At 39.2% G+C, this 27,829-nt stretch overlaps 1 protein-coding gene across 1 annotated transcript; it reads right to left on the reverse strand.

The window, feature by feature from the left end:
* Nucleotides 1-915: 915 nt before the first annotated feature.
* Nucleotides 916-27,658, reverse strand: LOC132528183 (cysteine-rich secretory protein 2-like). Its single transcript, XM_060164223.1, is given in 10 exon segments — nucleotides 916-1,067; nucleotides 11,102-11,190; nucleotides 15,408-15,489; nucleotides 15,492-15,504; nucleotides 16,229-16,374; nucleotides 20,231-20,258; nucleotides 20,260-20,319; nucleotides 21,105-21,221; nucleotides 25,494-25,564; nucleotides 27,631-27,658. Coding segments are annotated over 9 exon segments (756 nt in total). The 5' UTR covers nucleotides 25,563-25,564; nucleotides 27,631-27,658.
* Nucleotides 27,659-27,829: the final 171 nt, after the last annotated feature.

Raw genomic sequence — 27,829 nt, forward strand, 5'->3', positions numbered from 1 at the left:
TTCATGTACATTTTGCATAAATGTGAAATTACATGTGTATTTTTGTATTTACTATTCTTTTTACACAAAAGGTAGGATATCACACCAGTGCAGAAGAGAGCAAAATGTCAAAAAGCAAAAAGCAAAATGAGAATACAACTGATTCCTTCTTGTTATTGTTAAAATTTAATTTTTAAATTTTTTATTTTTTGGCCATGCCACACAGCTTGTGGGGTCTTAATTCCCTGACCAGGGATCGACCCTGACGCCCTGCAGTGTCAGTGCAGGGTCCTAACCAATGGATTGCCAGGGAACTCCCAAAATTTAATTTTATAGGCAAATGTTTTCAGAAATTTTGCTCTGTCTAATCATATATCTGGGCTAGTCTAGCTGGGGTTATATATTAATATTATAAAATATGACTCAAGAATCACATACATGTGTTTGCTTAGATAAATTCTTTATTTTAAAAGCTGTTTGCTTTTATTTAAAGAGGATGTCATAAGACAAAGGTAGATGTCAATCTTTGAATTCATTCTTTAAACATGTAAAAAATCTTGGAGTAGGAATGACAATGTTACAGTCTTTTTTTTTCCTTTTGGCATGTTGTTTCAGGAAACATGTAATTCTTTATTTTAATCCAAAGTTCTAGTGACTAGGTCCTGTGGTTGTACTACTTTCAAAATTCTCAACTTGATTCAGTTAATTAAATGTAAGGTGACAAATTTGTATCAGTCCAAAGTTGTTGTCAGAGACTAGCTTACTTTTGTAAATCGTTGTATGAAAGAGATCTCTGTAAATATCCTGGAGAAAAAGGTTCCTTACTGTTTGGAATCAAATTTGTAACTAACATGCCTACAATTTCCCTCTTGGTATGTGTCAACTAAATGATGCAGATTTTCTCCACATAGTCCTGCACAGTGCAAGTTGGGCATTTCAGTAAATTTTGCCTTCACATAGGCAAGTAGTCTTGCACTTTTCCTTGAGCAATTCATGTTCACAGCCAGCTGTTTTCTTCAAGGAATCACAGTTACTAAGGAGATCTTCATACTCACAAGAATTGGTTGTAACAAAAACAGATGAGTTACCTCATTATCATTTTTCTCAGTAACGACAAAACAATCCACATATTCAAAGTGTATGAGTGGGAAAGATTGGACAAACAAGTCAGTGTCACTTACACCACAAGGGGCCTTTCACTTCTTGAGGGACATACAAGGTGCCTTAGTTGAGCTCACTGATTAATCCATCACTTTTTATTTTGAACTTGGTGACATGTTTCTAAAATGAATTGACCTATTTTTCTCCCTTAGCAAAGAGAGTAAAATGAAAATACCTACAGAATCTAATATGGGAGGAGCTACTACACACATAGAACTATTTAAACTTAAATTATTTTAAGTTAGGTGAAATTAAACATTTAGTTCCTTAATCTTACCAGCCACAGTGTTCAATGACCACATGTGACTAGTGGCTACTTGTAAGATACATGATGATAGAGAACATCCTTATCATTTCATCCTATTGGACACACTGCCTCAGACACCAATGCTTTCTCTTTCAGGAGAAAGTGATTCCAGTGAGAAGATAGAGATGTAAAACAATGATAATATGCCTTCTTGCTTTCTAATGTTTCTTTTTTGGATGTTCTCCAGGGACCCCAAACCCAACAAATCTCAAACTAAATTCATCCTCTTACCCAAAATGGATCCAAGGTGACTATTCCCCTCCCACAATCCCAGGAAAATGGTTCCCTGACTACTCAGTCATTCAGGCCAGGAACTGAATCAATCTGAACTCCTTCTTTTCTACTTCAGACCAGCACCAACCAGCACTGGTAACAAACACTGGCTATTCTACTTCTTGTCTCTCAGCCCTGTCCATTGTTCTTCATTCATTTTCCCAGTAATGAGGTCAAGACATTCAATTTCTTTTTAATCCATGTTTTTCAATAGTTTTCTTGCTGACTTCCATCCAATAGTTTCTACTTACCAGTGCTAGAAAGCTCTTTATCAAACATGATTCTGACCTTGTCACTCTTTTGCTGAAAACCTTTCAATTGAGTGCTTATTGCTAATAGGATAAATTCCAAGCTCCTTAGCTAATATAGCACTCAGCAGAGGTAGAAATATTCCATGGTTTATTTATTTATTTTTTTGCCTTTTTGAACTCTTGTATTTTGACTTTTTTTTTTAACATCTTTATTGGAGTATAATTGCTTTACAATGGTGTGTTAGTTTCTGCTTTATAACAAAGTGAATCAGTTATACATATACATATGTTCCCATCTCTCTTCCCTCTTGCGTCTTCCTCCCTCCCACCCTCCCTATCCCACCCCTCCAGGCGGTCACAAAGCGCTGAGCTGATCTCCCTGTGCTATGCGGCTGCTTCCCACTAGCTATCTACCTTACGTTTGGTAGTGTATATATGTCCATGCCTCTCTCTCGCTTTGTAACAGCTTACCCTTCACCCTCCCCACATCCTCAAGTCCATTCTCTAGTAGGTCTGTGTCTTTACTCCTGTCTTACCCCTAGGTTCTTCATGACATTTTTTTTCTTAAATTCCATATATATGTGTTAGCATATGGTATTTGTCTTTCTCTTTCTGACTTACTTCACGCTGTATGACAGACTCTAGTTCTATCCACCTCATTACAAATAGCTTAATTTCGTTTCTTTTTATGGCTGAGTAATATTCCATTGTATATATGTGCCACATCTTCTTTATACATACATCCGATGATGGACACTTAGGTTGTTTCCATCTCCTGGCTATTGTAAATAGAGCTGCAATGAACATTTTAGTACATGACTCTTTTTGAATTATGTTTTTTTCAGGGTATATGCCCAGTAGTGGGATTGCTGGGTTGTATGGTAGTTCTATTTTTAGTTTCTTAAGGAACCTCCATACTGTTCTCCACAGTCACTGTATCAATTTACATTCCCACCAACAGTACAAGAGGGTTCCCTTTTCTCCACATCCTCTCCAGCATTTACTGTTTCTAGATTTTTTGATGATGGCTATTCTGACTGGTATGAGATGATATCTCATTGTACTTTTGATTTGCATTTCTCTAATGATTAATGATGTTGAGCATTCCTTCATGTGTTTGTTGGCAGTCTATATATCTTCTGTGGAGAAATGTCTGTTTAGGTCTTCTGCCCATTTTTGGATTGGGTTGTTTGTTTTTTTGTTATTGAGCTGCATGAGCTGCTTATAAATTTTGGAGATTAATCCTTTGTCATTTGCTTCATTTGCAAATATTTTCTCCCATTCTGAGGGTTGTCTTTTCGTCTTGTTTATGGTTTCCTTTGCTGTGCAAAAGCTTTGAAGTTTCATTAGGTCCCATTTGTTCATTTTTGTTTTTATTTCCATTTCTCTGGGAGGTGGGTCAGAAAGGATCTTGCTGTGATTTATGTCATAGAGTGTTCTGCCTATGTTTTCCTCTAAGAGTTTGATAGTTTCTGGCCTTACATTTAGGTCTTTAATCCATTTTGTTTATTTTTGTGTATGGTGTTAGGGAGTGATCTAATCTCATACTTTTACATGTAGCTGTCCAGTTTTCCCAGCACCACTTATTGAAGAGGCTCTCTTTCTCCACTGTACATTCCTGCCTCCTTTATCAAAGATAAGGTGACCATATGTACGTGGGTTTATCTCTGGGCTTTCTATCCTGTTCCATTGATGTATCTTTCTGTTTCTGTGCCAGTACCATACTGTCTTGATTCCTGTAGCTTTGTAGTATAGTCTGAAGTCAGGGAGCTTGATTCCTCCAGCTCTGTTTTTCTTTCTCAAGATTGCTTTGGCTATTTGGGGTCTTTTGTGTTTCCATACAAACTGTGCAATTTTTGTTCTAGTTCTGTGAAAAATGCCATTGGTAGTTTGACAGGGATTGCATTGAATCTGTAGATTGCTTTGGGTAGTAGAGTCATTTTCATAATGTTGATTCTTCCAATCCAAGAACATGGTATATCTCTCCATCTGTTTGTACCATCTCTCATTTCTTTCCATCAGTGTCTTATAGTTGTCTGCATACAGGTCCTTTGTCTCCTTAGGTAGGTTTATTCCTAGATATTTTATTCTTTTTGTTGCAATGGCAAATGGGAGTGTTTCCTTAATTTCTCTTTCAGATTTTTCATCATTAGTGTATAGGAATGCAGGAGATTTCTGTGCATTAATTTTGTATCCTGCTACTTTACCAAATTCATTGATTAGCTCTAGTAGTTTTCTGGTAGCATCTTTAGGATTCTCTATGCATGGTATCACGTCATCAGCAAACAGTAACAGTTCTACCTCTTTTCCGATTCGGATTCCTTTTGTTTCTTTTTCTTCTCTGATTGCTGTGGCTAAAACTTCCAAAACTATATTGAATAAGAGTGGTGAGAGTGGGCAACCTTGTCTTGTTCCTGATCTTAGTGGAAATGCTTTCAGTTTTTCACCATTGAGGACGATGTTGGCTGTGGGTTTGTCCTATATGGCCTTTATTATGTTGAGGAAAGTTCCCTCTATACCTACTTTCTGGAGGGTTTTTATCGTAAATCGGTGTTGAATTTTGTCGAAAGCTTTCTTTGCATCTATTGAGATGATCATATGGTTTTTCTCCTTCAATTTGTTAATATGGTTTGTCACATTAATTGTTTTGCGTATATTGAAGAATCCTTGCATTCCTGGAATAAATCCCACTTGATCATGGTGTATGATCCTTTTAATGTGCTGTTGGATTCTATTTGCTAGTATTTTGTTGAGGATTTTTGCATCTATGTTCATCAGTGATATTGGCCTGTAGTTTTCTTTCTTTGTGACATCCTCGTCTGGTTTTGGTATCAAGGTGATGGTGGCCTCGTAGAATGAGTTTGGGAGTGTTCCTCCCTCTGCTATACTTTGGAAGAGTTTGAGAAGGATAGGTGTTAGCTCTTCTCTAAATGTTTGATAGAATTCACCTGTGAAGCCACCTGGTCCTGGGCGTTTGTTTGTTGGAAGATTTTTAATCACAGTTTCAATTTCAGTGCTTGTGATTGGTCTGTTCACATTTTCTATTTCTTCCTGGTTCAGTATCAGAAGGTTGGGTTTTTCCAAGAATTTGTCCATTTCTTCCAGGTTGTCCATTTTATTGGCATAGAGTTGCTTGTAGTAATCTCTCATGATCTTTTGTATTTCTGCAGTTTCAGTTGTTACTTCTCCTTTTTCATTTCTAATTCTATTGATTTGAGTCTTCTCCCTTTTTTCTTGATGAGTCTGGCTAATCTATTTTGTTTATCTTCTCAAAGAACCAGCTTTTAATTTTATTGATCTTTGCTATTGTTTCCTTCATTTCTTTTTCATTTATTTCTGATCTGAGTTTTATGTTTTCTTTCCTTCTGCTGACTTTAGGTTTTTTTTGTTCTTCTTTCTCTAATTGCTTTATGTGCAAGGTTAGGTTGTTTATTTGAGATGTTTCCTGTTTCTTAAGGTAGGATTGTGTTGCTATAAACTTCCCTCTTAGAACTGCTTTTGCTGCATCCCATAGATTTTGGGTCGTCGTGTCTCCATTGTCATTTGTTTCTAGGTATTTTTAAATTTCCTCTTTGATTTCTTCAGTGATCACTTCGTTATGAAGTAGTGTATTGTTTAGCCTCCATGTGTTTGTATTTTTTACAGATCTTTTCCTGTAATTGATATCTAGTCTCACAGCGTGGTCAGAAAGGATACTTGAAACAATTTCAATTTTCTTAAATTTACCAAGGCTTGACTTGTGACCCAAGATATGATCTATCCTAGAGAATGTTCCATGAGCACTTGAGAAAAATGTGTATCCTGTTGTTTTTGGATGGAATGTCCTATACATATCAATTAAGTCCATCTTGTTTAATGTATCATTTAAAGCTTGTGTTTCCTTATTTATTTTCATTTTGGATGATCTGTCCAGTGGTATAAGTGGGGTGTTAAAGTCCCCTACTATGAATGTGTTACTGTCGATTTCCCCTTTTATGGCTGTTAGTATTTGCCTTATGTATTGAGGTGCTCCTATGTTGGGTGCATAAATATTTACAATTGTTATATCTTCTTCTTGGATTGATCCCTTGATCATTATGTAATGTCCTTCTTTGTCTTTCTAATAGTCTTTATTTTAAAGTCTATTTTGTCTGATATGAGCATTGCTACTCCAGCTTTCTTTTGGTTTCCATTTGCATGAAATATCTTTTTCCATCCCCTTACTTTCAGTCTGTATGTGTCTCTAGGTCTGAAGTGGGTCTCTTGTAGACAACAAATATATGGGTCTTGTTTTTGTATTGATTCAGCCAATCTGTGTCTTTTGGTGGGAGCATTTAGTCCATTTACATTTAAGGTAATTATCGATATGTATGTTCCTATTCTCATTTTCTTAATTGTTTTGGGTTCGTTATTGGAGATCTTTTCCTTCTCTTGTGTTTCTTGCCTAGAGAAGTTCCTTTAGCAGTTGTTGTAAAGCTGGTTTGGTGGTGCTGAACTCTCTCAGCTTTTGCTTGTCTGTAAACGTTTTAATTTCTCCATCAAATCTGAATGAAATCCTTGCTGGGTAGAGTAATCTTGGTTGCAGGTTTTTCTCCTTCATCACTTTAAATATGTCCTGCCAGTCCCTTCTGGCTTGCAGAGTTTCTGCTGAAAGATCAGCTGTTAACCTTATGGGGATTCCCTTGTGTGTTATTTGTTGTTTTTCCCTTGCTGCTTTTAATATGTTTTCTTTGTATTTAATTTTTGACAGTTTGATTAATATGTGTCTTGGCGTATTTCTCCTTGGATTTATCCTGTATGGGACTCTCTGTGCTTCCTGGACTTGATTAACTATTTCCTTTCCCATATTAGGGAAGTTTTCAACTATAATCTCTTCAAATATTTTCTCAGTCCCTTTTCTCTTCTTCTTCTGGAACCCCTATAATTCAAATGTTGGTGTGTTTAATATTGTCCCAGAGGTCTTTGAGACTGTCCTCAGTTCTTTTCATTCTTTTTTCTTTATTCTGCTCTGCAGTAGTTATTTCCACTATTTTATCTTCCAGGTCACTTATCCGTTCTTCTGCCTCAGTTATTCTGCTATTGATCCTATCTAGAGTATTTTTAATTTCATTTATTGTGTTGTTCATCATTGTTTGTTTCATCTTTAGTTCTTCTAGGTCCTTGTTAAATGTTTGTTGCATTTTGTCCATTCTATTTCCAAGATTTTGGATCATCTTTACTATCATTATTCTGAATTCTTTTTCAGGTAGACTGCCCATTTCCTCTTCATTTGTTAGGTCTGGTGGGTTTTTATCTTGCTTCTTCATCTGCTGTGTGTTTTTCTGTCTTCTCATTTTGCTTATCTTACTGTGTTTGGGGTCTCCTTTTTGCAGGCTGCAGGTTCGTAGTTCCCGTTGTTTTTGGTGTCTGTCCCAGTGGCTAAGGTTGGTTCAGTCGATGGTGTAGGCTTCCTGGTGGAGGGGACTAGTGCCTGTGTTCTGGTGGATGAGGCTGGATCTTGTCTTTCTGGTGGGCAGGTGCACGTCTGGTGGTGTGTTTTGGGGTGTCTGTGGACTTATTATGATTTTAGGCAGCCTCTCTGGTAATGGGTGGGGTTGTGTTCCTGTCTTGCTAGTTTTTGGCATAGGATGTTCAGCACTGTAGCTTGCTGGTCGTTGAGTGAAGCTGGGTGCTGGTGTTGAGATGGAGATCTCTGGGAGATTTTCACCATTTGATATTATGTGGAGCTGGGAGGTCTCTTGTGGACCACTGCCCTGAAGTTGGCTCTCCCACCTCAGAGGCACAGCACTGACTCCTGACTGCAGCACCAAGAGCCTTTCATCCACACGGCTCAGAATAAAAGGGAGAAAAGGAGAAAGAAAGAATTAGTAGAAGTAGAAAGAAAGAAAGAAAGGAGGGAGGGAGGGAGGAAGGAAGGAAGGAAGGAGGGAAGGATGGGAAAAAAGAAAGAAGATAAAGTAAAATAAAATAAAGTAAGATAAAGTATAATAAAGGTATTAAAATAAAAAAATAATTATTAAGAAAAAAAACAACGGACGGATAGAACCCTAGGACAAATGGTGGAAGCAAAGCTATACAGACATAATCTCACACAGAAGCATACACATACACACTCACAAAAAGAGGAAAAGGGGAAAAAATCATAAATCTTGCTCTCAAAGTCCACCTCCTCAATTTGGGATGATTCGTTTTCTATTCATGTATTCCACAGATGCAGGGTATATCAAGTTGATTGTGGAGCTTTAATCTGCTGCTTCTGCGGCAGCTGGGAGAGATTTCCCTTTCTCTTCTTTGTTCTCACAGCTCCCAGGGCCTCAGCTTTGGATTTGGCCCCGCCTCTGCGTGTAGGTCGCCGGCTCAGGCCGGGGTGGGGGTGGGGGCGGGGGCGGGGAGGGAGGGGCACTGCGTGCGGGGCGGGCCTGCGGCGGCAGAGGCCGGCGTGACGTTGCACGAGCCTGAGGCGCTCCGGGCGTTCTCCCGGGGAAGTTGTCCCTGGATCCCGGGGTCCTGACAGTGGCGGGCTGCACAGGCTCCCCAGAAGGGGAGTGTGGGTAGTAACCTGTGCTCACACACAGGCTTCTTGGTGGCGGCAGCGGCAGCCTTAGCGTCTCATGCCCGCCTCTGGGTTGCGCTCTTTTAGGCGCGGCTCGCGCCCATCTCTGGAGCTCCTTTAAGCAGCGCTCTTAATCACCTCTCCTCGCAGACCAGGAAACAAAGAGGAAAGAAAAAGTCTCTTGCCTCTTCGGCAGGTCCAGAGTTTTTCCCGGACTCCCTCCCGGCTAGCCGTGGTGCATTAACCCCCTGCAGGCTGTGTTCACGCCGCCAACCCCAGTCCTCTCCCGGTGCTCCGACTGAAGCCTGAGCCTCAACTCCAAGCCTCGCCCGCCCCGGCGGGGGAGCAGACAAGCCTCTCGGGCTGGTGAGTGCCGGTCGGCCCTGATCCTCTGTGCGGGAATCTCTCCGCTTTTCTCTCCGCACCCCTGTTGCTGTGCTCTCCTCCGCGGCTCCGAAGCTTTCCCCCTGCACCACCCGCAGTCTCCGCCCGCGAAGGGGCTTCCTAGTGTGTGGAAACTTTTTCTCCTTCACAGCTCCCTCCCACTGGTGCAGGTCCCGTCCCTATCCTTCTGTCTCTGTTTATTCTCTTTTCTTTTGCCCTACCCAGGTACGTGGGGGGTTTCTTGCCTTCTGGGAGGCCTGAGGTCTTCTGCCAGCGTTCAGCAGGTGTTCTGTGGGAGTTGTTCCACATGTAGATGTATTTCTGGTGTATCCGTGGGGAGGAAGGTGATCTCCACGTGTTACTTTTCCGCCATCTTCCCGGAAGCCTATTCCATGTTTTTTTAGCTGATTTTTTTCCTTTAGTTAATTTATAGTTTTGACATCACCAATATTCTGAATTATAGCTCTATAATTCAGTAAGAAAGAATGCTGACTAAAGGTGAATGCATTTGAAAGGTAAAAGTCTCAGGGAATGAGTCAACTCTATTGTTCATAATTTTTTTTTTTTTTTTTGTGGTATGCGAGCCTCTCAGTGTTGTGGCCTCTCCCGTTGCGGAGCATAGGCTCCGGACATGCAGGCTCAGCGGCCATGGCTCACGGGCCCAGCCGCTCCGCGGCATGTGAGATCCTCCCAGACGGGGGCACAAACCCGTGACCCCCGCATCGGCAGGCGGATTCTCAACCACGGCGCCACCAGGGAAGCCCCATAATAATAATTTTAATAAAAATATCCCAACTATAAAAAACCAATAGCTATTTTTACCTCAGATCATGACAACTTTAGAAATGACACATATGACATTTTATTCCCTCCTTTTGCAACAATATCTTTATGGATTCTGTGAACCCATATCATATACAGGTTGGACTTTGTCATTAAAAGTGTGCACAAAACCATGAGTAAATTATAGGGCAAGTGATCATTTTTTATGTTAATCACCATGCTTCCATGCAGTAATCAGCATGAGGAACTCATTTGCACAAAAGAAACATTCAGTTTGCCTGTATAGACTGAGACACAATGTGGTCTCACATCCTTAGATTTATACATTTTTATGCTTTCAAAATACTACCTTTGGTGTAATGACATTGACGTTGATGAAATTATCAGAAGCATGAATGTATAGTTATTATTTTTTTTTTCTTCAGTATGTGGGCCTCTCACTGTCGTGGCCTCTCCCGCTGTGGAACGCAGGCTCCGGACGCGCAGGCTCAGTGGCCATGGCTCACGGGCCTAGCTGCTCCTCGGCATGTGGGATCTTCCCGGACCGGGGCACGAACCCGTGTCCCCTGCATCGGCAGGCGGACTCCCAACCACTGCGCCACCAGGTAAGCCCCGAATGTATAGTTATTAATGAGCTCTGCGAGGTCACAGAAACAAATGGATGCTAGATGTTTCATTATCTTACATATGGTAATATAGGCATACCTCATTGTATTGCATTTCACTTTATGGTACTTTGCAGATATTGTGTTTTTTACAATTGAAGGTTTGTGGCAACCCTACATTGAGCAAGCCTATTGGTGCAATTTTTCCAAAAGCATAATTTTTAATTTAATGTACATTGTTTTTTTTTAGACATAATACTATTGCACACTTCATAGACTACAGTATAGTGTAAACATAGCTTTTATGTGCGCTGGGAAACCAAAAATTTGTGTGACTCGCTTAATAGCCATATTTTCTTTCTTTCAGTGATCTGTAACAACGTCTCTGAGGTATGCCTGTATTCTTTTCATTACAGAGAATATGTAGGTTATTGAAATGTGTAAAATGTTTACTTAAACACACTCTGTTGGGTAATCTTTTTGTCTTGGCATAAAGATGTTATTTAAATTGGTTACTTTGGGAGATTTTTTTATCCATAAAAAGAAAATTAAACATCAATTCTTTTTTTTGTTGTTGTTGTTTTTTGCGGTACATGGGCCTCTCACTGTTGTGGCCTCTCCTGTTGCGGAGCACAGGCTCAGGACGCGCAGGCTCAGTGGCCATGGCTCACGGGCCCAGCCGCTCCGCGGCATGTGGGATCTTCCCGGACCGGGGCACGAACCCGCGTCCCCTGCATCGGCAGGCGGATTCTCAACCACTGTGCCACCAGGGAAGCCCAAACATCAATTCTTGATTATAATAGCAAGTTAATCACTTCAAACTTACTGCATAGTCCACTGTCACAGTTATCAGGGCAACTGGCAGAAGGTGTTCCTTGTTGGTAAGAGGTACTCTTTTTACTCACATTATTACCACTGTAATGTAAAATACACACTGTCAAATATTTTTCACTTTACTGTTTAGTTGCCAAGGGCAACATCAATCACTAAATATATATAAGTATATATGTAACGTTTTTAGTTCTGTTAACAAAACTGAGGGGAATTCCCTGGCGGTCCAATGGCTAGGATTCTGGGCTTTCACTGCTGTGGTCCCAGGTTCGACCCCTTAGGTCGGGGAACTAAGATCCCACAAGCCGCACCACCAGGCCAAAAAAAAAAAAACAACAAAACAAAACTGAAAAATTACAATTCTCAACATGTAATTTACATAACATCCAAATTAAGAAAATACTTCACACACATCGACCCATCTCCTTGACTCTACTTCTTCAGGCTGGGCAGCTACACTGGCATAACTAGTCTAAGCATCCAGATAACTTCTTTGCAGCAATACACTTTTCATCTCCCGGTAGACTTGGTCAGATTGGTAAGGCCATGCCCCGCAGAGAGCTGGCTAAGGATAAATATATCACTTTGAGAGACGGGGAAAGATCCTGGGGGCAGGAGGTTGCAGTATGAAAAAGAATACTCAATGTTGCAATATAATTTTATATTTGAAAGAGGATAAATACCCTAATTCCTCTAATATGAACTAGGGACAGTAAAGCTCCAATATATATATATTTTAATTTCGAGATGGCATTGTGCTATTTAAGTAGTTTGTGGTGTGTGTATTTGTGGGTCAGGGAGAGCTGGGGAAGGTTTATGAGTTTCCAGAGGTAGTGCGTGAGAGATTTTTATGTTTACCAAAAAAGGAACGTGAGAGTAAAAAGTTTTGATAAACACCAATAGCCTGGGTGTAGTCAATTACAGTGACTAACTTGTAACTCATCGATGATGATTATCCTATTGGCTGTTAAATTTATCTAATTCATCGGAAAATACATGGGAATGCAAATCTCAGTAGTGTCAAGGGAGCCAAGGGCCCAAAGTGATGTATTTGAATCTGTCTTCCTGCACAGAACATGGCTGTCCATGTGGTAGCCTTGGAAAGGCTTGGAAAGATTGTGACGTAGACACAAAAGTGTTCTGGAGGTTCTGTCACTCCCGCTTTCCTCATTATTCACTTCAGCTCTCACTCCAGATGCCTGGTTCCCGATGCCTCCCGTCTCACAGCCAGGCAGTGAGTTTGGATGCATTCTCCAAGGGTCTATCAATTTTTTTATTAAGTTATACTTGACACACAATATTCTATTAGTTTCACGTGTACAACATAGTGGTTTGATATTTTTATACATTATGAAATCACCACAGTAATTCCAGTTACCATCTGTACATCTCTTGTGGTTTGATGGATTCCTTTAGTGTTAGCTTTGGACTTCTTTTTCATTATTTTTTGTGTATCCATTGTAGGTTTTTATTTTGTACTTAACATGAGGTTCATGTATATCAGTCTGTATCTATAGCTGTTTTAAGCTGATAGTCGCTTAAGTTCGAAGGCTTTGTAAAAGCACTAAATTTTTACTACCCCCATCTGTTTTATGATTTTTATGTCATATTTTACATTTTTTTACCTTGTGTAGTCCTTCACTACTTGTTGTAGTTACAATTGATAGTAGCACTTTTGTCTTTTAAACTTCATACTAGCTTTTTAAGTGGCTGATCCACTGCCATTACTATATATTTGCCTTTACCAGTGAGATTTATTCTTTCATATGTGTTTTCTGTTTCTAGTTGTGGCCTTTGCTTTTCTGCTTAAAGAAGACCCTTTAACATTTCTTGTAAGGCCAGTTTAGTGATGATGAACTTTTTTAGTTTTGCTTGCCTGGGAAACTCTTTATCTATCCTTCAATTCTGAATGATAACCTTGCTGAACAGAATATTCCAGGTTGTAAGTTTTTTCTGTTTTTGTTTTTTCAGAACTTTAAATATATCCTACCACTCCCTTCCAGCCTATAAAGTTTCTCCTGGAAACCAGCTGAGAGTCTTATGGGGTTTCTCTTTTGTGTGATTAGTTGTTTTTCTCTTGTTGCCTTAAAAATTTCTTCTTTAACTTTTGCCATTTTAATTATGTCTTGGTATAACTCTAGGTTCATCTTGTTTGGGACTTTCTTAGGTTCCTGTACCTGGATGTCTGTTTCCTTTTTCAGGTTAGGGAAGATTTCAGGCATTATTTTTTTAAAATGTTTTCTGTTCCTTTCTCTCTCTTATCTTCCTGGGACCCCTAGCTGTTGGTAGCTTGCTGTTGTCCCAGAGGTACCTTAAACTCTCCTCATTTAAAAAAAAATTCTTTCTTCTTTTTGCTGTTCTCATTGGGTGATTTTTCACTATTCTAGCTTCCAGATCGCTTATCTGTTCTTCTGTATCATATAATCTGCTATTGATTCTCTTGAGTGTATTTTTTATTTCAGTTCCTATATTCTTCATTTCTGATTGGTTCTTTTATTTTTTAAGTCTTTGCTGAAATTCTTATTGTGTTCTTCCATTATTCTCCCTAGTTCAGTGAGCATCCTATAACCATTTCTTTGAACTCTATCAGGTAAATTACTTATCTCCATTTCATTAGAGTTTTTTCCTGTGGTTATATTCTGTTCTTTCATTTGGAACATATTCCTGTCTCCTCATTTTGTTTGAATTTTGTTTTTATTATTATTTAAAAAAAATTTTTTTATTGGAGTATAGTTGCTAAATTTTGGGTTTTTTTCTATGATTTAGGCTAAACAGCTACCGCTCTTGGTCTTGAAGGAGTGGCCTTGTGTAAGAGCATCCCCTGTGACTGCTGGTGACTGGTGGCTTTAGCAGACCAGCTTGAGCTGGAATGGGCCAGGCTAGAGGAAGTCCCTGGGGAGCACTGTGCTTACGGCTGCCTTGGTGGGATGGCTAGGGCTGCAGCTGGGGAAGGTGTGCACTGGGGGGAGTCCCAGCGGGACCAAACAATGGTGCTCACTGGTGCCTTCGACTCTGGGGAGGGCTCCAGCAGTTCCCTGTTCATCTGGAAGAAGCTCTCAGGTTAGTAGATGGATTTTCCTTCTGTATAGTCTGAATGCTTTTTCAATTGCTGGGTTTTTTTTTGCTGTGTCCCAGGGCAGGTGAGTCTGTTCTCAAGCCCCTCAGCTATATCCCTCCTGCTGCAGATCACTAAAATGGGGGCGGGGTTCCCGTGGATACAGTGTCTCCATCTTTCCTACTAATTTCTATGTGGTCCTTCTATCTGCAGAAGCTGTTAAATCAACTTCGGGGGCAATTTCTTTATATGTAGGTGTAGATTCAGTGTGTGCATGGGAGGAGGTGAGCTCAGGGTCTTCCTAGGCCCGTGTTGTCCTTCCCCAAATGACCTATCTATTCTTTCTACTAAACTCTAATAGCTGTTTTCAGGAAAATGACTTTGGAGGTCATATTTCTCAAACTGGAGACCCATATCCCTGGGTCATCTATAGTATCAAATAAATCCTATATGAGGCTTGGTTTGGGGCCTCCCTGCCTGTAGTGGTAAAGAACTTCAAATTTTAAAAGAAATTAAGACTAGCAGATATGTTGAGGTTAGGTCTTTAGTTTATCCATAGGATTTGTTGTGGAGAACTTAAAACGTTTTGCTTAATGAAAGAGCATGTTTCCTGTTACAAATAAAGACTGTAAGGAATTGTTCATTATGGAGTTTTTGGTGAAAACTTCTGAGAAACAAAAGCTTAAGATGTTTCCTTTTTCTGAACTCTAACATATAATAAAGATCTCTTGAAAAACCTTTGAGACCCAGAAGAATGAATCATTTCTAATGATAATAACGTATATGGTTTTCAAGATAAGTAAGAATAGGAACGTTTCAGCAGAAAGGGCTGAAATCACAATTTACTATCCCTTATTTTCCACTCCACTACTGCCTCTTGCTTAACCATCAAGCTTCCACCCACCTAGGGTGTGAAATTAGTGAGAACTGATGACATCAAGTCTAGAGAAATGCATACTACACGTGCCCAGAGAATAACCTTGAGCCCTGGGGAAAGGCAATTGAGAGAAAAGACATGACTTCATAATTGAGGAAAGAGAGTTTCAGATTTTACTCTTGGAAATGAGAACTTGGTCTCTTCTCTGATAAGTTGAATGTATCTTACCTTAAGCAGTATTTCCAAAGGTTTATCCCTTCTCTTTATTAAAATATGCTTTTTTATTTTGATTGGGTAAATGTAAGATTATTTTAAAATATTAAATTGCCGATGGAATTATTGGTATTAAACTTTAAAGTATATACTTACGCAGGACAGTACTGGCAAACATAGTAGTGTTTTAGACTCTCCTGATTGGGACAGTAGGCAATTCCACATCCAACATGGAAAATGAGTACCAAACAAGCTACAAATGCATAAGGAAATATGTAAGAGTACATTAAGGAAGAGGGGAAAATACTGGGAAAACAAATAATAGCAAATGTAAAAAAAAAAGTGATTCTTGGCACTTCCTTGGCGGTGCAGTGGTTAAGAATCCATCTGCCAATGCAGGGGACACGGGTTCCATCCCTGGTCCCGGAAGACCCCACATGCCTTGGGGCAACTAAGCCCACATGCCACGACTACTGAGCCCGCATGCTACAACTACTGAAGCCCGCGTGCCTAGAGCCCATGCTCCACAACAAGAGAATCCACTGCAATGAGAAGCCCACACACTGCAGTGAAGAGTAGCCCCTGCTCACGACAACTAGAGAAAGCCTGCGTGCACCAACAAAGACCCAACGCAGCCAAATATTTAAAAAGAAAGAAAAAAAAGTGACTCTTATAATTTGTAGCCGTACACCTTATGGAAATAGTTAAATTACTGAAACGAAGTCACAAACTTTAAAAATATTAAATTTCGTGTATCCATTTATAATGTTGGAAAAGTACAGAGTGTACTTCCCTGCCAAGAATTTTGCAGCCCATGAAAAAAAAAATGACACTTCTAGATGAAATACCAGCCAAATGCCAGGACTCTATTATACTCAAGCCCTTCCGCCAGATTGAACATTGGTGTTGGTCATCATTTGGAGAAGCTTTCTCTGTTAGAGCGTCTGTGGCAGAAGTTTTTCATTTGTTCTGGTTACCTGGGTATAATGTCCAGCAATTGCACTGGAGCTCTTTGGTCCTGCACCATAGACAAAATTGTGGTGTTCTTCAAACCAGCTTTGGATTGCATCTGACCAGGCAGTAGGGTCACTTGAAATGTAGGGATTCTCACCACATTTTGTACCTAAGTGTGAACAGATCATTCATGAAGAAAACAGAAAAGCACGCCGTGGCAAGAGAAGTCAACTGCATGAACACAAGGATGTTGCCCTTCAAACTCAGTGCCTGTATTTGCTAACTGTTAATACATGAAAAAGATGCTTCCATTCCTTATTAACTGTAAAGCTGAATAGAAGACAGATCTACCTAGCCCACTGGGCGGCCACAATATGCAAACTTTGAATAGGTTGAGAAGAATTTATTCTAACAAGGACCTACTGTATAGCACAGGGAACTATACTCAATATCTTGTAATAACCTATAATGGAAGTGAATGTAAAAATATATATATATATGTATATTTGAATCACCTTGCTGTACACCTGAAGCTATCACAACATTGTAAATTAACTATATTTCAATAAAAATCAAAACCAAACCAAACCAAACCAAATCCTTCTCCCTGTGGGTTGTCAAAGATGCATTCTTTTTCATGCTCAATTCTTTACAGGTATAACGTGTGTGCTCTCAGCTTTGTATTGTTAGCTTACGAAAGGCAACAACCAAATTTTATTTTTTCTCTCCTCTTACCCACCCTCAGCAGAGATTTTTCACATATAGGAGCCAGAATAAATATTTATGATTATGAATTTTCATAAACTTTGCAAAAAAAAGGTTTACGGGCAGTCTTCAAGAGTCCCAGTCAAGAGTCAGTTGACATCAGGAAGGTGTTCAAAACTTGTAGCTCTTCCCTTAATCCATGAGTCATAATGTCACAATGTGACATTATAGTTATATAATGTTATATAACTTACAGTTATAACTCTCTGAGGAGAGTTATATATAACTTACAATTATAACTGTATATTATAACTTCCAGTTATATTATAACTCTCTGAGGAGTCATAATGTCTCCTCAGAGAGTTAGGCAGGAAGGAGCTTGCAGAGGGTGACATCAGCAGAATGGTGAGGTAGGAAGCCCTGGACTCTCCTTTCCCCAATACACACACTGATTCAGCAACAATTCATGAACAAATTGCCCTTGTCAGAAATCCAAAAACAAAACTAAAGGCTTCCTGACCCTGAGGGATATGAAACCAGACTCACTGAAGCCTCTAGGGAGATTGGCAAACCCTCTGGTGAGAATGCCTACCCTCAGCACCGTGCTATACAATCAGGAAGAGACCCTCTAACTCCCAGCTTCTCCCAGGGGAGGGAAAGAGTTGGCTCATGTGTCCAGCAACCCAACGTTTCCAAGGGGACGCCCCAGAGGGCTGGCTTCTGTCTTGCTAGTCTTGGAGGTGGTGAGTGGAGATGGTGTTTGGGCTGCTAGACACCATAACTCCTCCCTCTGGCTCAGCACAGAGCAAGCAAATGAAAAATCCTTTCATTTTTTTCCTTTCTTCCCTGGGAGGCAGAGTTGATCAATGTGTCCAGCGGTCCAGTTTCTCTGGGGCTACCCAAAGAACTGGCATCTTTCTTGCCAGTCCTGGAGCGCAATCTTCTTCCCTGGGGGAGAACTGAGATGGCAGTTTGGATTGGTAGATGCCATAGCCCTTCTCCCCAGCTCAGCACAGAGCAAGCCGACAAAAACCTCAGCTGCCTGCTTCTCCCTGGGGAGGGAAGAAGCTGGTTTGGTCATCTGATGCCACACATTTTCCAGAGGCTGCCTGAAGGACTGGCTCCTGACTTGCCTGTTTTGGAATGCTATCAAGACCTAGCATAAACTCGCTGCCTGCGGCTAGTGAGAACAGAGACAGATATTTGGGCTGGCAGTTGCCATAGCCTCCCTTCCTGGTTCAGCACAGAGTGAACAAACAAAATACTCCAGCTCTTAGCCTCTCCCTGGGGAGGGAAAGAATTGGATGGACTGTCAGAGATCCATCTTTTCTGGGGGCTGCCTGAGGAAACGACTTAAGAATCTTTCTTGAGCAAAATGGACTTGAACAGCATTTCTCCAAAAAAGATGTACAAATGACCAACAGGTATATGAAAAGGTGCTCAGTGTCACTAATCATCAGAAAAAGGCAGATCAAAACCACAATGAGATATAACCTTACACCTGTCAGGATGTCTGTTCTCAAAAAACAAAAGACAGCAAGAGAAATTGGAATTCTTGTACGCTGTTGGTGAGAATAAAACATAGGTAGCTGTTGTAGGCAACAGTAGGGAGGTTCCTCAAAAAATTGAAAGTAGAGCTATCAAATGATCCAGCAATTCCACTTCTGAGAATTTATCCGAAAGAATTGAAGTCAAGATCTTGAAGAGATATTTACATTCTCATGTTCACTGCAGCACTATTCATGATAGCCAAGATGTGGAAATGACCTAAACGTCCATCAGCAGATGAACGGATAAACAAAATGTGGTATATACACACAATGGAATATCATCCATCCTTAGAAAAGAAGGAAATTCTGCAACATGCAGCAACATGAATGAACCTTGAGGATATTTTGCTAAGTGAAATAAGCTAGTCACAGAAAACGAGTGCCTGATTCTATCAGTATGAAGTATCTCAAATAGTCAAATTCATAGAATCAAAGAGTGGAATGGTGGTTGCTGGGCTGGGGGGAAGGAGGAATGGGGAGTTACTAATCAATGGGCATAAACTTTCTGGTAAGCAAGATAATTTCTAGATATCTGATGGACAGCATGGCACCTACAATCAACAATATTGTATCGTACACTTAAACATTTCTTGAGAGGGTAGATTTCATGTTAAGTGTTCTTAGCAGCATAAAATTTTTTGAAAACTAAAAAAAAAAAAAAAAAGGTGTTCTTACCAGAGTAAAATTAATTTAAAGAAGAAAGAAGTGCCTTGAGGTCCAGAAGCGTTACCCTTTTCAGCCCTCTCTTAATATTTACGTTTTGGTGACTTGAAATATAATGTTTACGTGCTGCTTAAAGAAAGTATAAAATGTTTTTGGATATCTCCTTTAATAAGGAAAGACAGAAACTTAGAAACTAACAGTAGACTTGGATCTTTAAGACCATTTTCCAATGTTCTACTGAACACAGTTGCCTCCTGTTGTAATTTCATCATAATGTTTGCATCAACAATATAAACAAGAACAATTCTACTGAAATAGCAGGTAAGTTATTCACTACCTTTAAATTGGGCTTACCTATGTGTATATCATGCTTGATAATGTAAAACATTTTATGTAAGGTTTGTGAATACAAGTTTTTTTTCTCTCATAGCTTTTATGATCCTTGGTAAGATACGTCTTCAAGTTTTTTTGAGTCTAATATATTATTCTATGCATTATAGGTACACAGTCTGTACAAAATACTTGACAATTTGTTATCAAAACTTTAAAAAATGAATCAACACACCCAAAATATTCATCCTGATTAAAAAAAGCTTAAATATTTTTAGAGTAAAATTCAGGAACAGTTCAACATATTTTAACACATTTTGTGAATGCAGAATAATCTGATTTCAAAACACCAAACAGCTACACAATATCACAAAAAGGGCAAAGGGTGAGAAATCAGGAAGCCTGGTTAACTTTCCAGTATATGATACTCCTACCAGTTGTGTTCTTGCATAATTCATTTCTTCCACATCCTTACTTTTTAATCTTTAAAATCGGGAAAATGATTATGCATGACCTGTTCACCATGAGCTGATCAAGAGGAACAAATGAGATGCTGCTTAAGAAATAATTTGCATAATGTAAATAATCAACAAGCATGAAATAGTACTTATCGTATCTCTTTCTATACAGATACTTTAATTTTAAAAGTACAGCCGTATAAGCAACATTTATTCACAAAGTCTTCTGAATACAATGCCCCAGAATGGTCTATCCTATTTTATTTGTCTAATATTTTATTTGCTCATTTATTCAACAAACATTGACTCATTTACATACTGGTCTTCCGGTCATCTGGATTACTGTGTTCTAAAGTTGCACTTGTTTGCCCACTTCTGAGCATTTGCTGTTGCTTCTCTGCTCCATTCCTAAATGTCACAAGAAAAACAAAATACACAAAGATTCAACTCCAATGAAGTATATGCTTTACAATCTGATTGGTAGGCTGATTTGCATTACTTTAAAACTTCTGTAGATGTATTATCTAATTGTCATTGGTATTAAAGTAACTTTTTGTTTGTGTGTATGTGTGTGCGTGTGTCTTTATCTGTCCCAGTGCCAGTTTCCACACACAGACAAGTCCACAGGTATGTCTAACGAGAGAAATACCTAATACATTATCTGACTATGATAGCATAGCAGCCACACCTAAGATTTTTAATAATGTTGCTGCTCTAAATACTAACATGTGAGATAGTCTGACTATATTTCAGTAGTAATAAGCTGACCTCGTTTATTGCCAGTTCCATTTGTAGCCCACTGTGTCCACATGGGAGATGTCTAGCTTTTATGGACTATTCCCTGGGAAATGGGCTGTTATTTTCCCTAAATGGCATCGATCCTGAAGGATAGGAGATTTCTTTATTTTCGACTAGGGAAGATAGTGAACCAAAAATGTAACACCTTCATATTTGAGATCTGAAGATCTGGCTTCTAAATTCTGCCTTCCCAGCTTGAGAGCCCTGTAATCTTGGCAAGTTATTTAACCATTATAAAGGAAAGTTCATTTCTGCCCTGCCCATGACAGAGCTAAATGAAGTAGAAAAATAGAGACAGAACTTTGTAAGCCACAAGAGTCTTAAGAGATGCCAGTTAGCTGCCTGCTCTTACCACTGCTGGTTCACACCACTTTATTTATATTCTTGCTTCTTACCATCTTTAGCATGTTGCTGGCAGGTGGAGAGACTGATTTCCTTAGTTCATTGTGTTTATTTACAATCTCTCTTTGGACTTACGTTTGAGTGGTTAACAGCGCAGTAAAGGATGGATCCTACAGGGAAATAAAATTAGGGTTTTTTTTTAAACATTTTTGAAAATTGCATTTAAGACTGAATAAGTTAATTCAGGGGCTCTGAGATGACTTTACAAAGTGTTCAGTTCAAGCCACTATGAGTTGTTAAGCACTGTCAATGAACTGAACCAAGGCAATGACAAATAGGAAAAAAGTCGTTTGAAGTTTTGAGAATGGGAATGGAATTCATGGCATGACAAATTAAAAACTCCTCTGAGGCCGCAAATGCCAATTTCTAGTTTCAAGGGAACTCTCAGTGTGATTTTTCTAGACATACAAGTGATAATGTTTTATATTTTATAATATTGTGTACAAAGGTATACAATAAGAACATGAAGACAGATTCATCCATATTCAATCAGGCTGCAGCAGTGGGGTAAGAGCGGACCTCAAGACTCATCCTAGACTTTAAGGGGAACTTTGACCTGACATGGTATCTATTTTTAGGGAAAGAATATATTTAGAATGTATTTAGAGAAAGAATGTTGAGGTTCAGTTGAAGTGCATTCAGTATTCTAGTAAAATGATTCTACCTGTTTTATTTTTTTAACATCTTTATTGGAGTATAATTGCTTTACATTGTTGTGTTAGTTGCTGCTGTACAACAAAGTGAATCAGCTAAATGTATACATATATCCCCTCCCTCTTGCATCTCCCTCCCACCCTCCCTATTCCATCCCTCTAGGTGGTCACAAAGCACAGAGCTGATCTCCCTGTGCTATGGGGCTGCTTCTCACTAGCTAACTGTTTTACATTTGGTAGTGTATATATGTCCATGCCACTCTCTCACTTCGTCCCAGCTTACCATTCTCCCTTCCTGTGTCCTCAAGTCCATTCTCTATGTCTGTGTCTTTATTCCTATCCTGCCCCTAGGTTCTTCAGAACCATTTTTCTTTAGATTCCATATATATATGTGTTAGCATACGGTATTTGTTTTTCTCTTTCTGACATCACTCTGTATGACAGACTCTAGGTCCATCCACCTCACTACAAATAACTCAATTTCGTTTCTTTTATGGGTGAGTAATATTCCATTGTATATATGTGCCACATCTTCTTTATCCATTCATCTGTTAATGGACACTTAGTTTCCTTCCATGTCCTGGCTATTGTAAATAGAGCTGCAATGAACATTGTGGTACATGTCTCTGTTTGAATTATAGTTTTCTTAGGGTATATGCCCAGTAGTGGGATTGCTGGGTCGTATGGTAGTTCTATTTTTAGTTTTTTAAGGAACCTCCATACTGTTCTCCATAGTGGCTGTATCAATTTACATTCCCACCAACAGTGCAAGGGGGTTCCCTTTTCTTCACACCCTCTCCAGCATTTATTGTTTGTAGATTTTTTGATGATGGCCATTCTGACTGGTGTGGGGTGATATCTCATTGCAGTTTTGATTTGCATTTCTCTAATGATTAGTGATGTTGAGCATTCTTTCATGTGTTTGTTGGCAATCTGTATATCTTCTTTGGAGAAATGTCTGTTTAGGTCTTCTGCCCATTTTTGGATTGGGTTGTTTGTTTTTTTGATATTGAGCTGCATGAGCTGCTTGTAAATTTTGGAAACTAATCCTTTGTTAGTTGCTTCATTTGCAAATATTTTCTCCCATTCTGAGGTTTGTCTTTTCATCTTTTTTATGGTTTCCTTTGCTGTGCAAATGCTTTGAAGTTTCATTAGGTCCCATTTATTTTTGTTTTCATTTCCATTTCTCTAGGAGGTGGGTCAAAAAGGATCTTGCTGTGATTTATGTCAAAGAGTGTTCTTACTATGTTTTCCTCTAAGAGTTTTATAGTGTCTGGCCTTACACTTAGGTCTTTAATCCATTTTGAGTTTATTTTTGTGTATGGTGTTAGGGAGTGCTCTAATTCCTTTCTTTTACATGTAGCTGTCCAGTTTTCCCAGCACCACTTATTGAAGAGGCTGTCTTTTCTGCATTGTATATTCTTGCCTCTTTTATCAAAGATAAGGTGACCATATGTGCGTGGGTTTATCTCTGGGCTTTCTATCCTGTTCCATTGATGTATCTTTCTGTTTCTGTGCCAGTACCATACTGTCTTGATTCCTGTAGCTTTGTAGTATAGTCTGAAGTCAGGGAGCTTGATTCCTCCAGCTCTGTTTTTCTTTCTCAAGATTGCTTTGGCTATTTGGGGTCTTTTGTGTTTCCATACAAACTGTGCAATTTTTGTTCTAGTTCTGTGAAAAATGCCAGTGGTAGTTTGACAGGGATTGCATTGAATCTGTAGATTGCTTTGGGTAGTAGAGTCATTTTCATAATGTTGATTCTTCCAATCCAAGAACATGGTATATCTCTCCATCTGTTTGTACCATCTCTCATTTCTTTCCATCAGTGTCTTATAGTTGTCTGCATACAGGTCCTTTGTCTCCTTAGGTAGGTTTATTCCTAGATATTTTATTCTTTTTGTTGCAATGGCAAATGGGAGTGTTTCCTTAATTTCTCTTTCAGATTTTTCATCATTAGTGTATAGGAATGCAGGAGATTTCTGTGCATTAATTTTGTATCCTGCTACTTTACCAAATTCATTGATTAGCTCTAGTAGTTTTCTGGTAGCATCTTTAGGATTCTCTATGCATGGTATCACGTCATCAGCAAACAGTAACAGTTCTACCTCTTTTCCGATTCGGATTCCTTTTGTTTCTTTTTCTTCTCTGACTGCTATGGCTAAAACTTCCAAAACTATGTTGAATAATAGTGATAAGAGTGGGCAACCTGTCTTGTTCCTGATCTTAGTGGAAATGGTTTCAGTTTTTCACCATTGAGAACGATGTTGGCTGTGGGTGATTCTACCTGTTATAGGTAGATTTTATAGGGTCGCTCAGAAGACCCCATTAAAAAAAATCTCCAAGGCCATTTGGAGGGAGCAAAGCCATCCAGTGAATGGACTATTGCTGACTTTGTTCCTTTTAGAAACAGAAATATAATTGATAAGGTATTAAATCAGTTGCTGATATTTTTGGTGTATCTTTGTGTGTGTGTGTGTGTGTGTGTGTGTGTGTGTGTGTGTGTGTTGGGGGGTATGGGTCCTAAACCTGGAGGTGGAGTAGGGTGTGTGAATTGCTCCCACAAGGTCTAGCAATTTGATAGCCTGAATTTACACAAAAGGCTGATGTTACATGAGCAAGATTTTTTTTTAAATCAATTTATTTATTTTTAATTTTTGGCTGTGTTGGGTCTCCATTGCAGTGTGCAGGCTTCTCATTGTGGTGGATTCTCTTGTTGCGGAGCTCGGGCTCTAGGCGTGTGGGCTTCAGTAGTTGTGGCATGCGGGCTTAGTTTCTCTGTGGCATGTGGGATCTTCCCGGATGAACCCGTGTCCCCTGCATTGGCAGGCAGATTCTTAACCACTGTGCCACCAGGGAAGTCCCAGCATGAGTAAGATTTTGAAGTGTAAGTCTGAATAGACAGGGTCCTTGGTTGATCTTCCCCTGACACCTTGGAATAAGTCATTCTCTGCTCCCCCAATACTGAGTCCCCTTCAAAGCTCTGCAAATACTGTGAACATAGGTCTGACCACATTTTATCACCATGATCTCATTGTGCGTCCATTTCTCCTGCCTACTTGTACGTTCCTAAGGACAGGGGCCAATACTGAATGAAAAATAAATCCAATGGCACGTGTCTTTATAAGAGACACAAGAGGAGAAGGTGATGTGAAGATGGAGGCAGAGATTCCAGTGATGTAGCCACAAGCCAAGGATTGGTGGAAGCCACCAGAAGCTGGGAGAGGGCCATGGAACAGACTCCCTCCTAGATCCTCCAGAGGGAGCATGGCCCTGCTGATACCTTGATTTCAGACTTCTGGTCTCCAGAACTGTGAGAGAATAAATTTCCATTGGGCTAAGCCACCAAACTTGTGTTAATTTCCTACAACAGCCCTAAGGACCTAATGCATTAATTTTCCAAAATATCATGTACTCCGTATAAAAATAATGCAATATTTTTCTTTTTTTGGACTAAATCTTTGAAATCTGGTGTGTAATTTATACCTACAGCACATCTTGTTTTGGAAAAGCCACATTTCAAGTCTTTAATAGCCATGTGTGACAGATAGCTGCTGTACTGGACTGCTCATCCTTGAACTTTCATCTAGATAATTACGTTAAGTGCTCTGAGCTACCAAGGAGTACTCTGTGATGTACTAGACACTCTCATTACTTCAGCTCTCAAAGTGCCTTGCCATCCCACAGAGCTGCCTGGATAGCTCTGGAAAGATTTTTCCACTTTAACCTCACCTTTGCTTCGGTGGGGAAAGATGGTAGCAGCACAGTAGCCAGAAACAGCACAACTGGGAGTGAAGCCATTGCTAGGAAGTAAGTCAAAGAGAACAAAGGTCTACATTGAAACATGTAGTACATGGACCTCTAACTAGGAGGGAAGAACTAATGTAATGATCTTGGTTATCTCAAAGGGGCCGTGATTCCCAAATTTATAAGTAATGTAACAAGAGAGGACTGTCATATGGTGCCAGTGGAATCATAATAGAACCAACCTTGTCTCTGATAGGGACAATAAAAAATAAGCTGAAGAACTTGACTGTTGCACTTGAATTATACCTATAAAGGTGAGGGACATACCACTTCTTTCTGCCCACTTCTATTGCTCCTAAGCCCATCAGAAAGAAAATATGGAAGAAAACAGATTTCGCCACAGTTAATTATGATTTTGCATTGATTATTCATTTCAATTTTAGGACAAAGGTTATTTTCAGTGTATACCATTTCTTAGTTTTTTTCCTCTTGTCTATGAAAAGTAGACTTCTTGTCCTTTTAATTATACACAACTCTAATCAAGATTTCAGGGTTGTGATAACACAGAAATGTACAAATACTTTAGTAGTAGTTATTTCTCCAATGGAGGCATTAGAAGTTATGTTTATTTTATTCCTTACACTTGTCTATATTTTCAAATTTCCAAGTGTAGGAAAAAAAAATAGAACTAATATATTGAAAATCTAGCCTGTTCGAATTTGCTGAATCCATGATTGGGTACAAAGGTTACTTAATATCTTCATTAACTTTTTAAAAGACACTCAGCATTGGGTTGCCCACATTGTGCTTTCTCAATGTGTCAAAAAATCCTTGGTTCTTTAGATGAAGCAAAAAGAACATGAAGTTTAGGAAGCATTCATATTCTCTTCCCCACCATTCATCATATAAAAATTACTCACTTTGTAAATTAAAAGAATACTGCCTAGATTAACTGTCTTCCTGTGCAATTGCTACCCCCAAATTCTTGGAGGAAAAGAAAATTCTAAACTATTTATCTGCAGTACATCTCAGGCCTTATTGATTTGTAAATAGTGGACAATTGGTACCTCTTGCATTATTGCCTTTCTTCTCAATAGTGTGATTATCAAAGGGAGAGGAATGAACATTTATTGACAGTGTGGGGCAAAATACAATGTCTAATTTCACTCTCTTACCTTTGCAGGTATGGTGGTGTTTTACCGATGAAGGAATTGAGGCCTATAAGAGTTAATTAACCTATGCCAATGGTAAGTTCTTTTATTTATTTATTTATTTGTTTATATTTATTTATTTTGGCTGCGTTGGGTCTTCGTTGCTGCGTGCGGGCTTTCTCTAGTGGCCTCGAGTGGGGTCTACTCTTCGTTGCGGTGCGCGGACTTCTCATTGCGGTGGCTTCTCGTTGTGGAGCGCGGGCTTTAGGCGTTTCCATAGTTGTAGCACACAGACTCAGTAGTTGTGGCTCGCGGGCTTTAGAGCTCAGGCTCAGTAGCTGTGGCCCACGGGCTTAGTTGCTCCGCGGCATGTGGGATCTTCCCAGACCAGGGCTCAAACCCGTGTCCCTTGCATCGGCAGGCAGATTTTTAACCACTGCGCCACCAGGGAAGTCCTGGTAAGTTCTTAAGTAATGGCAGAAATTAACCTTCAACCAATTATGATGTCCAAGTCAATGCACATTGAAAGGAAAACATAGTTTCAACTGGGAAAATCAAACATTTTGTAGCTCAATGGAGACACTCTATCCTTATTTTAACAATTCCTGTGTTAATATACAACAGTATACAATATGTTCATAGTAAAAATCACTAACAGGGAAGAATATACAATATATACAAATTGTCATATTTTACATTGTTTTCTATTCAACATAGTTCTAGTATACTTGTTTCAAAATCATAAACACGGGAACTATTTCTATTATCCATTTTAGAATGAGATGTAAAAAATTCATTTGTTTCAACTTGACATAGTGAGAGTAGAATTAATTCAAGATCATTGTCTCAATAACTATCCGTAAAGTTTGAAAATCATGGGTACATTGGTTAAATATGTAATTTTACCGTTGGCAAAATAAAAATGATTGAAAATAAAATGTTCACATTTAAATAAATGAGTTATCACTTACTGTTTGTTTTCAGAGCAGGATGAAGTATCTGCTTTGTCTGTAGGAAGAAGAAATGTACAGAGAAGGTTAGAGCACAATATATATTACATCTATTTCTGTTTTAGAAAGTTCTGGTTGTGCAAGTAAACCTAAGTCAATACAATTCCAAACCAGAATTTTTCACACCAATAGCTTCCAATTTCATTGCCAGTTATCGGAC

Source organism: Lagenorhynchus albirostris, chromosome 10 (assembly GCF_949774975.1).
Source record: "Lagenorhynchus albirostris chromosome 10, mLagAlb1.1, whole genome shotgun sequence".
NCBI classification, from domain to species: domain Eukaryota; kingdom Metazoa; phylum Chordata; class Mammalia; order Artiodactyla; family Delphinidae; genus Lagenorhynchus; species Lagenorhynchus albirostris.